The sequence below is a fragment of the Thalia democratica genome, chromosome 3, assembly GCF_965202585.1.
Source record: "Thalia democratica chromosome 3, ktThaDemo2.hap1.1, whole genome shotgun sequence".
NCBI classification, from domain to species: Eukaryota; Metazoa; Chordata; class Thaliacea; order Salpida; family Salpidae; genus Thalia; species Thalia democratica.
The window spans coordinates 7,723,659-7,739,578 of record NC_139167.1 but is presented as its reverse complement, the minus strand read 5'-3'; the positions used below and the strand labels follow the sequence as shown (position 1 = coordinate 7,739,578).

Here is a 15,920-nt window from a genome sequence, read left to right as displayed (position 1 = left end):
TTCATTTTTAACAATTAATATTTAAAGTAAGCTTAATGTAAATAAAACAAAATTTATCAAAACGCAAGTAAACTTTAATGTTTAACAAAGTTATAAATATACAACAAATTAAACTTAATGGTAGTATTTTATTTGGAAAATTGGTTTCAAACTTTTATTTAATGATTATACTTTTTTCCTATTTTTGAAAATCAAAAGTAATAGTTTAATTAAATGATAATTTTGAATTAAATATTTTATGAAGTCAGTTTGTCACAAACTTTGTAAATATTTGTTTAATCAAATATAAAAAGTTAGTAGTTTTCAGCCGATAAATAAAAGAAACAAGTATATAATATTTTGAAATTTATGTATCAAAAGCATTATCAAAAGACAAAATAAATGCAAACTTAATTTAGCTTACCATACAAATCACTAATAAATGAATTATATATATTCCGTTATTTAATTAGTAACGGTTAAAGACGTCACTTAAAATTATCCGTAATACTTGTTTAGTTAATAAAATATATAATTTTTAAAATTATGAAAGCTTAGTGTACATGCGGAAATCTTAGTTTTAACCACAATAAAGTGGCGATACAATTCTATGTAGCGTATAAAAAAGTTTATGTTTGTTGTTTTGTAGTTTTATTCAGCATTTTAGTGTAGCTAAGTATACATTTAACTTTTATGTCGTATTTTTAATTATTGTAATTAGATTTGTTTTGATTTATCTTTTATTAAAACCAAATCGTTTTCCAATTACTATTGTTTTGTTTATGGTTTTTAAACCATTAAGGACATATCATAAACATAGTATTGACACAATTGTGAGCTAAGAGTTTTTTTTTTTGTGTACGTTAAGTGGGTACTTGAAATCTTCAATCAAATTTTTAATAAATAAAAATATAAAACATGTAGGTAAAGTTAAGTGACGTAACTAATAGAAAATTCGAAAAAAAAACATGTTGTTAAACTTCTTTTTTTACAACAAATTTTTTAAATTTTACTAGAGTAGCTTAAATTAAATATTGTACAACACAAAAGTGTTTGTTTAATTAGTTTTGAAAATTATTTTAACCAAATAATAAATATGCAGGTAAAACAAAGTATTGTCACTAAGGGACTATTTAAAATACATGTTGTTTAGCTTTTTTCTTAAATAAATATTTAATTAATTTAAGTGACTGTGGCTAACCTTTTTTTCTATGCCGCAAATTACTTTAAAAAATACATAAATATTTGCTTAATTATTGTTAGTATATGTTTTGATATAACCTGTATGAGAAATACTACTATTAATCCTATCAAAAATTATTTTAAATATATTTAGTAATTGTAAGTCTTTTGGTATTCAATACTAAAACATGTATAGCAAAAGTAAAATGTATAATTTGAATTTTACTGACTATAATTCTACGACTGCCTAAAAAAAGTATTAAGTTACCTACAGAGTTAAATATTTGCCTGATAATTGTTTACTTTACAATTTAATGCACATATTACTTTAATTATAAAAATATTACTTTGATGCAGTTCGTCGTGAGTTCGTTCATACACTTTGACACAAAATTTTGTAATAATAATTTGTTTAAGTTTCTAAACAATTTTGGTTTTTTTAGTTATTTGTTTAAACATTATGTTAACTTATAAAAAGTTTATGTTATCTCTATAATCTATTTGTTCTACGAAAATGATTAAATAAACCTTATTTTTGTATATACTGTATATAAAAATGAATAGTATATAGACAGTCTGCCTTTTATATTAAAATGGAACATTTTTCATAATTCGAAGTATAAAATACTGACAAATAAACATTTTGAATTGAGTTTATTTTTGTTCTAATTCCAATGCCAGTTTTAGTATACTTAAATATATAGCTTGTTTTATAAGTTTTATATGCTTAAACTGTTTTAGATCATGAAATAAGTTGTTTGATGCTAACTTTCAGTTATAAAAAACTTTTATAGACCCCATAATCACTCAGTTTCCATTATCCTTTAAATAAATACTTAAGTAACTTTGTACTTAAATATTATAAAGAAAAAATTGACCAAGAATATGTTTTCATTAAAACTAGTTTAATGGTACTACACTATAATTTTCTTTTAACTTTCTTTTTTTACCATTCTACTATAGGTTGCTTTTGTAATCAAACTCAGTACTGTAATTCTTAAAATAATAACTATACCATGTTAATGAATTTCTAAGCATCTAATTAAAATAGTGTAACAATTTTACTCGATAGTTTACTAGTTTCTCAAACTAGTACTTTTAATTTTTTAATATAATTAGTTTTTGTCGTCTGAACATTTCATAAAAATTAAAAAGACTCAACAATTTATTGGAGTGAAGTCATATAAGTGAAATTTTAAAGTAAAACCTATCTACTATCTATACTTAAATATAAAAATTTATTAAAAGATTTTAGTTGATTTTACAAATATTTCAAAAATTACTTTACTGTCAACCAGTTTAACAAAACTATTTGAAGTTGTTATAGTTAGTAAAAACTATCGTTGAAATTGTAAAATGTACATCTTTTTTATAATGTTTACTTCGTACTTAACTTATTTAAATTAACAGTAAGTAGTAAAAGTTTATATATTATAAAAAGTGATATAAGCAAAAGTAGACATCAAAGTATTTAGTTTAAGCTGTATTAATTTCAAACTCTATACTTTAATATTACTTAGAGTTTTAGCTGCATTAAAAACATTCAATATTCCATATACTTTGAGTACCTTTGGTAGTGATAAATTATTAATAATTTTTATGGCTGTAACGCAAGGTTTATGACTGTAAAGCATTTAATCTACAACGAATGTGCAAGGTGATCATAATTGTGTAACTTGTGGGAAATATTTTACATCAAAATTAGCATTAGTGAAACATAAAAGAATTTATACAGATGAAAACCTCTACAGTTGTGATGTTTGTGATAAAAGTTTTGCATGGAAAAGTCATTTAACAAGATATCAACTTATTCATTCTAGATTGAAGATTTATCAATGTAATGTTTGCAAAAGATGCTTTGCTCGAAGAAGTAATTTAAAAATTTAATAAAAAATATGTAGCAGCATAAAGTAGTTAACAGTGATGATAAGCCATTTAGATGCGAACAGTGTGATAAAACCTTTACTCTAAAACATAATTTGACAAGACACATGCTACTTCATAGTGGTAAGAAAGATTTTCAGTGTGATGTTTGTCAAGAAGAAGTTTGCTTTTAATTATGATTTAAAACGACACATAGTAACTCACACTAAAGAAAAGCCTCATGAATGTGAAATTTGCAAGAAGAAATTTTCTCGGAAATCAAGTTTAAACCGTCACTCAAGAATTCACACTGGAGATAGACCATTTGGATGTAATGTTTGTGGAAGAAGATTTACACAAAGTTCTAATAGGAATAACCATTTGAAAGTTCATAAACAATAGAAAATTATTTTATAACAAAAAACCTTATTTCTGGAGACCGATTTTTATAGCAATAAAAATTTTTTTTTGTATGACGATTTCAATGTTTTTGAAACTTTTATAAATTAAAATTACGTAATTTATTTTTTGTGAAATGACCTTACATTCAAATTGGCTAACATCATCTTGCTAAAAAGTTAAATCATGAGTACTATATTTGTTTTTTATGTGTTTAAAATTGATTCCTTTATTGAAACAGACCTTTAAATTATTTAAATATTTTTTTCAAAATAGATAGTTGTTATCGCATAAGATTTCTTATATATACGCTGTATAAAAATAAATTAGACTTTAAGTGTTTGTACAGTTTTGTTTTTTTAGCTTATTTAGTTCTGAAATTATTGAGTTGTAAAATGAAAAAAGATTTGTTTTTGTAATAGTTTAGGTTATGCTAATTCAACTGAATTGTCTTATCTGAATATAGAGTTGTGTCTAAGTTTTTATCGTTTTTATAAAAGTACTTTCTGGTTTTAAAATAAGTGTGTTTTAACATTTGAACAAATCTTTAGTTTCTCAAGTGAACTTAAAATACATCTTTTGTTTAAAATACTTATAAAATTATATAGAACTATTCCTAACTGACTAAATGTGAAACATGTTTATGATAAAAGTAGTATAAAACAAAAGTATATTAGTTTAATTTACAAAATACTAATAGTTGGAATTAAGTTTCCAACTCTAAACAATTTTTGCGCAAGAAATTAAAATAGTAATCACTTTCAAATTTTGGTTCACAAACACATTGAATAATGTTTTTATCATATTTTATATGTAAAAACACTTGAAATTTTTGAATTTTCAAAGATTAAGAATTTGTTCTAATTGTTTTAATTTAGAGGTTGAATATTAATCCAGGCAGCTTAACTATATAATAATAATTTGTTACTAAATTTTACATATTTTATAAAACTCTATGAAGTACAGTGCTCAATGTAAAAAGCTTAATAATAAAAAATGATTTTATTTTACTATTGTCAACTAAAGCACTAGTTACTAGATTTTACAAAAATATGTTAACAAAATCAAAAAGTTTTCGCTTTACTTTTCCATAAAATGGACAGTACTCATAGTGTTTAAATAAAACAAATAAAAAAGGGAACTGCTTAAAGTTTATATATAATGTAATTTAGCCTTTTATCTAATAAACATATTTATTTAAAACTTTACTCAAGTTTACGAACGCTTTAAAACAGTTTCATAGATAAGTTGAAAACTTAGTTTAATTCTAGTGTTACCTAAGAATTACTTTATAAGAGTTGCTTAAGAATTTTAAAATTACGTTACTTCTACTAGTAATGAAAAAGTATAACAACATTTATAAAATATTTTCAAAAAGTAGTAAAATAAATTCAATTCAATACAAAAAAATTTATTGTTAAGCTTGTTAACATTACAGAAAAAGTAAAGTATATGATTGATTTTTCTGATTCAAAATTTTAACTATTTGATAAAATACCCGAGTATCAGTGTCTTATATTGTTTATTTATCCAAAAATAATTATATAATTTCCATTCATTTATTAATATTTAAACAAATTTATTAATGAAAGAAATATAAAGTTAATGAAATTCAGTAAAAATCGGTATTCAGCGAATTGAAGTGAAAAACTTTAACGTATATGCACAACATTTTAACTCCATTAAATAATTAACAAGTTTATTATTAATGTGGTCAATGCAGCTAATAGGCTGTTAAAACTTTATGTAATTTTTTGCACATGTACTAAAAACAAAACTTTTATATTAGCATTTTGAAAGCATAAGAGGTCGTAGCTAAACTTTTTTACGAAATAATAATATATATTCAGTCAATAAAAAAGTCTTTTACTGATTGAAATTTTCATTTTAAATATATATAGTTACTTTAGATATAAATTAACAAACTTTACATTATATAATAACCGTTTAGGTTTCAAAGTTTAAATTAAATTTAAAAAGTGTTTTAAGGCTATCCTTCTAACTTCGTAACAAAAAAATGCTGTAGTAGTATTTTTTTACTATAATTTTTAACCACGCATTAACAAAAAATCAAAAAGTCAACAAAATTGAAAATAAAAAGAAAGTTGACGATAATAACTTTATTTATTTCTTACTAATATTAATATTAAAAATGTAGTTAGTGTCATAAAAAACCTAGTAGGTAGTTAAAATTATTTTCATGTTAAAAATAGTATTTATCTAAAGTAAATCGTTAGATACTTTAAATTTAACTTACGGAAAATGTCGTTTTTTAAAACAATACTGACAGACATTGTAAATTATTAAGCTAACATCTAAAAAAACGTTAACTTTTTCAGTTGGTTTACTAAGGTAGCGATTTCCATAGACATAAGTGAACATTTTTATTAAATTGATAAAATTGTCAAAGTTTTTTTTATTAGTTTTTGCATTTCTTTAAACAAAGGTACTTAAAAGGTCAGCTGTAATAGAAATAAAACCGATCAAAATCATGAGAAAATATCAAGTAAAACTATTTTTTTAATTACAAGTTACACTGACACCTAGCAAGTTTAAATCATAATTGTTCTCATAAACGTAAATACCAAAAAATAGGCTGAAATTTTATGATTGAATTTGTTTTAAAACTCAAAGTTTGTTTAATATAAGCCACAAGTTGAAAATTAAAAACTTTAAATTATTATATTTAAAAGAAAAAGAAAAAAAGTTTTTCTATTTAATTAGAAAAATTATATTGAATAAAAATTATTAAAATAATACTATAATATTCACATTGTAAAAATTCGTAATAATTTAATTACCCTAATTGCAATACTTTACTTTATTTATTTTAAGATATTTGTGGAGGAAAATACAAATGACGTCATTCGGAGTTTTACAGTTGATGTTAGTTTTGATAAAAAAAAAATAAAAATATTTTAATGTGGTATTTAAAGTTACATAAATAGAAATTCCTAGAGAATTTTCTTTTTTTGTAACTTTCTTTTTGTTTATTTAAAAACAAGCATAAAAAGTTTATTTTTTCTTTCAAGAGCTTAAAAATTTTAAAATTATAACATCATTTTAAAAAACGAAAAATTAAAAACCTTGAGACAAAATTAGATTATATAAGATTTTGTTAAAAGCGTTTTATTGCTTTGCTTATGAATGTTTTAAACTTGTATTGATATGGCTGCTAAATATTAAACGTAAGCTTTAAATGAAAATAAAATGATTTGTTCATACATATATAATAACTTTACTAAAGCATGCAGAGCTGCTCTTAAACAAGTTTATTATTTTTTGATGATAAACATCTCTAGTTATAAAAATGTACTCAAAAATAAAAGAAGTCAAAACAACTTTTAGTTGCAATCACCTAAGAATTAAAAAAAAAGGTTCAATAAATAAATAACAAAATCAAAAATGAAATAATATCCTTTCTTTCTTATGTGAAATGTTAAATGAGAGTTAATCGCTTGGATTACTAATGACGTCATGAAGTTTTCACATAAACAGTTGCATATTATATAAAAATAAAATGTAAGTAAGTTTATGAACAATACGTTTCGGTACTGTTGGGATATTTTAAATTACTAACTTGTAGCTATTACAAGCTGTTGTCTTCAAGGCGCCAAACTGCATATTAAATTTCATAAATCAAAATATCATAAATTAATAATATATAAGGTTATTAAGGACACAGATTGAATTAATTCTTAAAACATTTCGTACAAAAGTCAGACTATCTCAAAAAAATTAACCTACATATCCCTTTTACATAAATTATAAATACTATAGCTAAAAGTTGAATTTGATATCAAATTGAACTCCTGTCATCGTTTGGTGAAAGAAAAATTTAGCAAAAAAAAAAAAGTTAATTTTATAAAATCTTTTAGTTTGAATATGATTATTTGATATTTTATGATGCTTATATTTCTAGAACACAACTATACTAGAGTATTTTTACACTAATAACAACTAAGTGATTTTGGTACTTTTTTAGGAGTTTAAAAATACCTTTTAGAATCAGACAGTTTTTTAATTTTAATTTTAGCCGCTAAAAGGAATATCAAATTACAATTATGTAACAAAAAATACTGAACATATAAATGACCTTTGTAATAAAAGTTTTGCATGAAAAAGTCATTTGAAATCACATTAACTTACTCGTTCTGGTTTGAAGATTTATCAGTGTAATGTTTGCAAAAGATGTTTTGCCCACAGAAGTCATTTAAAACGACATGCAGTAGTTCATACTGATCATAAACCATTTAAATGCGAACAGTGTGACAAAAGTTTTACTCTAAAACATAATTTGACAAGACACATGTTGATACATAGTGGTAAGAAAAATTTTCAGTGTGATGTTTGTCAGAAGAAGCTTATATTTATCGTATAAAACAACAAATGTTGACTCACACTAAAGAAAAGACTCATGATTGTGAAGTTTGCAAGAAGAATTTTTCTCTAGATTCAAGTTTAAACCGTCACATCAGAATTCATACTGGAGATAGACCGTTTGGATGTGTTGTTTGTGGAAGGAGAGTTACACAAAGTTCAACTAGGAACAATTATTTGAAAATTCATAAAAAATGATAAAAGTTCTTATTTCTAATTAATTAAACTTCTCCTATCATTTATATATATTGTATAAAAGTTTAATATTTATTTGACGATTATGAAATTGCTGTTTATATACAACTTTGTGAGCTGATAAATGATGTGTTTAGCCTAAGTTTGAACTGATGTTTTAACTTAGATTTTAAATATTTATGTTTGAAAAATAAAAAAATATTAAAACAATATATTTTCTTAATTTGACTTTAAAGATAATATTTGTTTTTCAAATAGTTAAACCTGTTTCTACATTAAGTGAAACTGAACTTATTTAGAAAATATATACCAGCAGTAATTCTAAAATCATTTTAAATTTTTATTATCGTTTTTAGCTACTGCTTTGGCTAAATATACAAACATAAGCCTTGTTTATCAATTTTAAACTGTTGTAGAAGTAAAGATGTCAATAAATAGTATAAAATAACTTCAATTTTTTTTTTCTTTTATAACTGATATTAATGTAATATTTTTTTTAACTTATTTCAGTTAGATAATCAATATAAACTCTCCACATATAGAGAAGTATTTTGTACGTAATCTAATACAGTAAATCCATCTTAACTTTAAGCCTTAACGTTTTGGCCTATAAGTTGATTCTTGATTTTTTGAAATTTTCAACTCCGAGATATTTCAAAACCATCATTAGAATCCCGGTATCATCAGAAAACATTTAATAATAATTTAAATGTTTTTTAATTTAATTGTAAAAGTCTAAACACTTTTTTTAGTAAAATTTAATTATTATAGTTATACAAACTTTGAAGAAAAAACAAATGATGTCATTGTTAGTATATTTGATACTAATTTTGATAAAACATAAATAAAAGTTTCTTTAACGTGATGTTCGAAGTTTCATAAATAATAGGTGTTAAAGAAATATTTCTATATTATTTAATGACGTCATGAAGTTTTTCACCCAAACATTTAGATATCACATTATAATAAAACATAAGAAAATTTATTAACAATAGAATTCAGTCTTGATGAAATTTTTAAGTCACTGTCTTGTGGCTATTATAATCGTTATAAATTCGATTAATTAAATAAATGCAGCATACAATTAAACCAAACATCTAAAGATGATAAAAATAAAAAAGGCTGTTTTTTTTTTTATATAAAAGCAATATTTAAGTTATCTTAAGCAATATAGAATCTTATAATTTTAAAACTTTATAATAGACTTCAAAAACTTTAATATAAATATATATTATTATACTTAGTATAAGCTTTTACTGAAAAAATGTTTTATTTTTATCTCTATAACAATTTTCTACTAAAGTCTGCAGAGCTGTTAATTTGCAGAATTTTATTTGAATTTATGATAATACTCATTTATAATAGTAAAAATGTATTCAAAAATATAAGACAACAAAGTATGTTATAGTTGCAAACAACTAAGCCTTAAAAAGAGGTTTGAAAAATAAATAAAAAAGTCAAATACAAAAATAACAATTTAATTCTTTCCTTAATTGAAATGTTAAATGATAGTTAATTGTTTTAACTTGTTATACTCTTAGTGACGTCATGAAGTTTTTCACCAAAACATTTACATATTATATAATAATATTATATAATCAAGTTTACTATCAATAGTTATCTGAACCAAAAAAATTATTTAAAATCACTGACATGTGGATATTACAATCATTATAGATTTAATTCCAAATAAATACAGCATTCAATTAAACCAAACAAAATATAATAACAAAAAAGATGTTATTATAGAGTAGCAATGTTCAAAGCTACCTGTAGAAAAACTTAGACTTAAAATTTTAAAAATACTTTTTTAAACTATTTAAAAGTATAAATATTTTATTATATTAAATATAAGCTTTTAATAAGTGAACATTTTTTCTATCAAATTTTTTTTATAAACTATCTTTACATGTTTATTTATTCCAATTTTTTTTTAATTAACTTAATGTTAGTTTTAAGTTTCATATCGATCTTTTTTTTGCTTAATAAAAATTTTATAATACTATTTTCATAAGTTGAGCCTTATATTTATTTATAAATTAAATAATAAAGATTCTAAAAGTCTTGAGTTTAATATCTAATTATTTGAATTAACATAGGCAAAAACTAAAGATTTTTTCTACCACTTTTACTATAAACAATTTTTATGTTGGAAATCACTTAAGATCGTATGCTCCACACATTTTTTTGTTTTTTTGCATTTAATACATAGAAAACTAAGTAATTAAATATTTTTTGAAATTTTTAAAACTTAACCAAGTTGTATGCAAAAAGTACAAACTCGTTTCAATACTTATCTTGTGCGAAATTTTTATGTGGTGAAAATGTTTTTTAACATAGGATTACATTGTATGAATTTTTACTTTAAACCAGTGGTCGGCACGGTGTACAATGGTACACACTAGTGTACACGAAGTTTTTTTTGGGATGCACAAGATTTTGAGATTTCAAAATTTTTCATTTTTGTCTTATTATTATTATATTTATTTAGTTTAAGCGACATAGTTAAATATTTAAGTTATATTTAGTAGTGGTGTTTACATTAGATTTTAGTTTATTGGCCATTTAACTCTCTTGTTCTATTTTGGAATTGATTGTCACATATCATTCTTTATATAAACATGGAGGAAACAGTTGGCATCTGAAAGAATAGAGAGAATGCTCGAAGCTCATGTGAATTCAGTTGACTGATGTAAAGGAAGCTGTCATCCAGCTACGATCATGGTTATATTATAAAGGTTAGTATTTTCCTTTTTACTTTTAGTATAGTTAAGTTACAATATTTTGCTTAGTAAAGAAAGTTCCCTTTTAGATTATTAATATTAACTAATCTTTAAACTAAACAATATTTCCTATATACATATTCACATGATAACTATATTATCAGTCCTATAATAATGAAAATTCAAAGCTGATTTATATATTTACAGGAAAATTAAAGAACTTATGTTCAATAAAAAATACTTTTAATAAGATAAAAATAGTTAAAGTATAGTTATAGTTCTCTTTAAATAGATACATATTAATAGTAATTAATTGTTTTTAAGTAACAGTTTTAAATTTTAAATAACTTAAGTTAAGTAAACATTATACCTTTATCCATAATTGAATAGTGCAGTGCTTCTAAACCTTTTTTTAGTGGCGGAACCCTTTTCCAAAGTTCAACTTTTCTGCAGAACCTCTAATTTAATTTTACATAAAATGTTTAATATAATATTTCCTGCAAAAAACAAAAGATTTTCAGTTAAAAACGAATTTTTTAGCAAAACTATATCATTGTTAGAAGTCATACCAATTGTAATAGTATTAAGTCGAGTCAAACTCAAAGAGCGCCAGAGGCAATAGGTATTTTATGATTCTATAATAAATAAACGAAAACAAACATGATTAATCGCAACGTCATAAAAATCTTTCCTTGCATAATAAAAACAAAATGAGAGCTACAAAAAATAACAAAATGAACATGAACCTAATCGAATTCACAGATTACTGTAATAAACGGGTAAGATGCCTAACGAAAAATAAATAAAAAACATTTAGTGCGATACTTGAACTTGTCTCTTAGCAACAAGCATGTCAATGCACGGCTGGATTTTGGATAGACTGAGACAGGCAGATAATGTTGGAGTCAGCATACAGTTTTGCTTCGTTTTAATGTTTGTTACATGCGAAAACCAGGACTCGCAAAGATAAGTGGTGGTGAATGGTAAAAGAAATTTTACTGCACGCTTTGATAAGACGGGGTACTCTGAAATTGCAAATATCCAAAAATCTAAAAGCTCCTTCCCTTTGAAACTCAATTTTAAATTGCTATCTTCAGATAGTTGCAGCGATTCGTTTTCTGTATCTGTAGGAACATTCTTTTATTTTGAAGCAATATCACACATAAAAGGATTCAAAATCCATAAATTTCCGATGCGAATATCTTCAGGAAAATAATGTTGAAACTTTAAAGACAAAAAATCAAGGTGGTTGTATATTTCGTATAAGTTGAATTCTATGCTCTTTTATGGGCCTCATCAAACCGGTGAAACATCGCAAAATTATAATTGCTAACCTTTTTCTTCTAAAAGTTAATTCTATTTTTAAACGCCTCAATCTAGTCTGTCATGACAAAAATGGAATTTTGCTTCCCTTGCATGCTTCAGTTCAAAGCGTTCAATTCTTCGAAAATATCGGTGAGATAAGCTAGCCTGACGTAAAAAAACTTCACTAATTCTGAGCCTTTATTTTTAAGAAAGGTGAAAACCTGCTTCTTAAATTCAACGAGACGAACCAGTGTCCGCCCCTTCGACAGCCAGCGAACTTCGTTGTGATAAAGAAGTCGTAGGTGGTCAGCATCTAAACTTTCATATAGGTAATTGAAACATCTGGCCTTTGTGTCTTTTTTCTTTATAAAATTAACAGTTTTAATCGACGCTGAGAGAACTTCTTGTAAACAAGAAGTGAGATGTTTTGTTGCCAAGTTTTCTCTATGTAAAAAAGAATATATCCATTTAGCTTCAACTGCTTTTTCTTCATTTTCCTCACTACACAATTTTTGAGCCCAGTCATAGACGCTGCACCGTCAGTACAAATGCCGACACATTTATTCCACTCTAAACCCTTGCTGATAAAAAACCCTTGCTAATTTTCGACATATTTCATTACTTCAACAGAAGTTGTTTTTGTGGGTAATTCTCTACAAAATAATATATCTTCGTTGAATCCTTCCTGCCCACAATATCTAAGAAAAACGAGTAACAAGGCTTTGCCGCTTACGTCAGTGGACTCGTCTAGTTGCACAGCATAAAATAGACTGGCTTTTAATTTCTCCAGTAGTTCATCCTCTGTATCACTAGCCATCTCCATGACCCTGGATTGGATGGTGTCATTAGACAGAGGAGTTGTTCTAAGTTTTTTAACAACTGCTTTTGATGCAACTTCTCGTACAGATCAGTAGTGAAAGGAAGGGCAAACTCCTTAGCAATAGTGAAAGCCTTCTTGCATATCCCAATTCTCAATGCTCCCTTATAACTTGCCTTTAAAATTGAGGTGGAAGGGTTGATAGATGATTTCAAAGCATTCTTTTGCAAGAATAAGGCATGTGCCTTCTTTTTAAAATAGTCCAACTTTTTAGACTTACTGTCCTTATGAATGCATCTTGGTGCCTTCTCAATTTTGCTGGTGCTAATGATGAATTCTCCAACACTTTAAAGTTTTATAAGCCTGGCCAGATTTTTTTTTAAATTATAGTAGCATTTTTAAACTAAAAAATAAGATTTTATAAGTATTAAATTTTAAATCAAGCTAATAGACATCTTTCTAAACATTATTACAGCATTTGAAACAATATAATAAACCAGAAATAAGTTTATGATAAAGATTTTGTTTTAGTTTTAGAGTGAAAAGATTTAGAATTTCTTTTGATTGCTCCTATATTGTTTGCTTTAGTGATAATACCAGTATTTTCATGACTTCACTAAAAATAGAAATTCAAAAACTTTGCAAAAATTTGCGCAACCAGGACACCTATTAATAATAAATACCCATTTAAAGTTCTACCGCTAGATACACACTATGCAGATCAATGAATGCTATAACTATATATGTTTTCTATTATATGTGTTACTTTTTTTTTTGAAGTTTTATGATTTTTTTTTTTCTTTCAAATTTCTTTTTTAAATTTCGAAAAGCTTCGCGGAACCCCTGAGAGGCGTCGCGGAACCCTAGGGTTCCGCGGAACCCCATTTCAGAAGCACTGGATATAAAATGCACATAAAATTAAAAGAAGTTATAGGCTTAAATTAACATTGAGTTGCCGCACACTGAGGATAGTTTGAATTTTATAAAGGTTTTTTGAAAATCTCAGGCTGGCTAATATTTACCTTTTTTTTGTAAATCTCAAGCTAGCCTGGTATGCTTTTTATTAAATTACTTTTTACTTAAGTTTATTGACTCTAAAAATTGAAAAAATTCTTCTCTTAATTATTTTATTTACTAGCTATTTGATCTCTTGTTTTAACAAAAAAAGATACCTGTCAATTATTTGAATTATTAATTATAACTTTTTTTTTCATAAATCAGGATGACTTGACTAGTTTGATGTAACTCAGGATAGATTTTTAAAAACTCAACAAAAGTTTTTGCTCTAAAAAGTTGAAACCCTTTTAATAGCTAGTTCTAGGTTAAATTATAATTCAGGATTGCCACACACTCAGCATTAAGAAATTTTTCTTAGAAATACAGTCTTATTAAGCATGTTATTTTCTTGCAAAAGGTAGTCTAGTTTTGGTACTTGTGTAAAATCTCTAAACACATATATGAGTATTTAATTTGGAAATATAAATTATTTACTTAGTCCTTAATTTATTTTTTTCAAAATTACTTTAATTATACAGCTACTTTTGAGCTTTGGCTTTCTTTTTTACTTTATTAAACTCAATATGACCAAAGCTAGTTTTTTTTACTCCTGCAGAGTCCAAACAAATGTACTTTTTGTGGCAGTCTGGACACTTCGAGCCAGTATAAGAAAGAGAAATAGTTTTGTATGAAGGCTTTTTTTTTACTTAAGATAGAACTATTTACAACTAACTATAGAATAAAACCTAGTTTATATATTTTTTGTAGAATAATACTTGTTTGAAAAACATTAAAAACTTTTACTTGTTTTTGTTAAAGCTTTTCTTATTAAATGTTATCTAAAACACATAATCTTAAAACATTAATTTTTTACAATGTACGATAATAACTTAGTTTTTTGTTTATTTTTTGTCAGTAGCTAACGATAGTAACGAACAAAAAATTATTTATCTCAAAACAAAACTAAATCTAAGTTTCATGCAATAAAGAAGATTTCTTAAATTTCTTGCGATAGATTTATGTGCATCTGAAAATAAACAGGTTTGTAACAGTGTTTTAAAACTTATACTTCAGTTCTTTTCGTACATAAGATTCACTTCATTCTTTCTCAGAGTATACTTTATATTTCAAGTATTATTTTATATTAGTAAAAAAATGTCTTTTTATGATTTCAAAACGACCGTAAATTTTAAATTTCAGCTTGAAAAACTTTTTATGAAACTTATTTTAACGGATAGTGCAAACTTAAAACAGTAATGAAGTTTATCGGAAACTTAAACTTTAAAAAAGAAATCTAAAGTTGTATTAAAACTATTATAAGTTGTGAGCAAGCTTAATTATTTAGATGAAAAAAAAGAATTGTTACGAAGCATATTTGAAGTCATAAATGATTAAACGTAGATTGGTTCTTGATGTTTTACTTATCTAAATAATTAAAATTTTGATTATAATGATAAAAGTAAAAATTAGATTAGGATTTCTTCAATAATTAAAATATTTAAAACACAACTGTGAACAAATCATACAATGATAAGAAACCAAATAAACATATATTAACTTATACAGTACATTAAAAAGAAACTAAAGACAAGCTATAACTACGAAAATTTAGACTTTCTAAAAACAGATTGCAAAAATGATTATTCAAAATGGAAATTTTTATCTAGTTTTGAAATTTTTAGCACAACAGCATCTTTAAATTTATTTAAAGAAAATGTTTAAAGCTTTTAATAGTGTCATCACGGTTTTGCACAAAATATTCTTTAATTGATAACTAAAATTTTAAATAAATTTATGTATTTTCAATACATAAAAAGCGAAATATAATGAGACATTATACAATATAGAAAAATTAAATTTGTTTATTTTGACAAAGTAGTTGCAGCATGGGATTTAACTTAACATTAAATAAAGTGGTTATTATTGATACAAAAACTTCAGACAAATTCAGTGAAGAAAGTGAAACAAATCTGTTTGAAATGAATTAACTATTAGATTGTCTTTATTTATATTTGAATAATTAACAGATAATAAATTTGTGTAATTTACTTTTTATTAGAAGACAAAAAAATGTCTTATAA

At 24.5% G+C, this 15,920-nt stretch overlaps 1 protein-coding gene across 1 annotated transcript; it reads right to left on the bottom strand.

Moving 5' to 3' along the window:
* Positions 1–12,142: 12,142 nt before the first annotated feature.
* LOC145831717 (zinc finger MYM-type protein 6-like) lies at positions 12,143–14,941 on the bottom strand. The gene is made up of 4 exons (XM_082939031.1): positions 14,937–14,941; positions 12,931–13,167; positions 12,743–12,889; positions 12,143–12,557 (listed from the first exon to the last, which is right to left on the bottom strand). The coding sequence occupies exons 1-4, from the start codon at positions 14,939–14,941 to the stop codon at positions 12,143–12,145; spliced, it is 804 nt and encodes a 267-aa protein (XP_082795157.1).
* Positions 14,942–15,920: the final 979 nt, after the last annotated feature.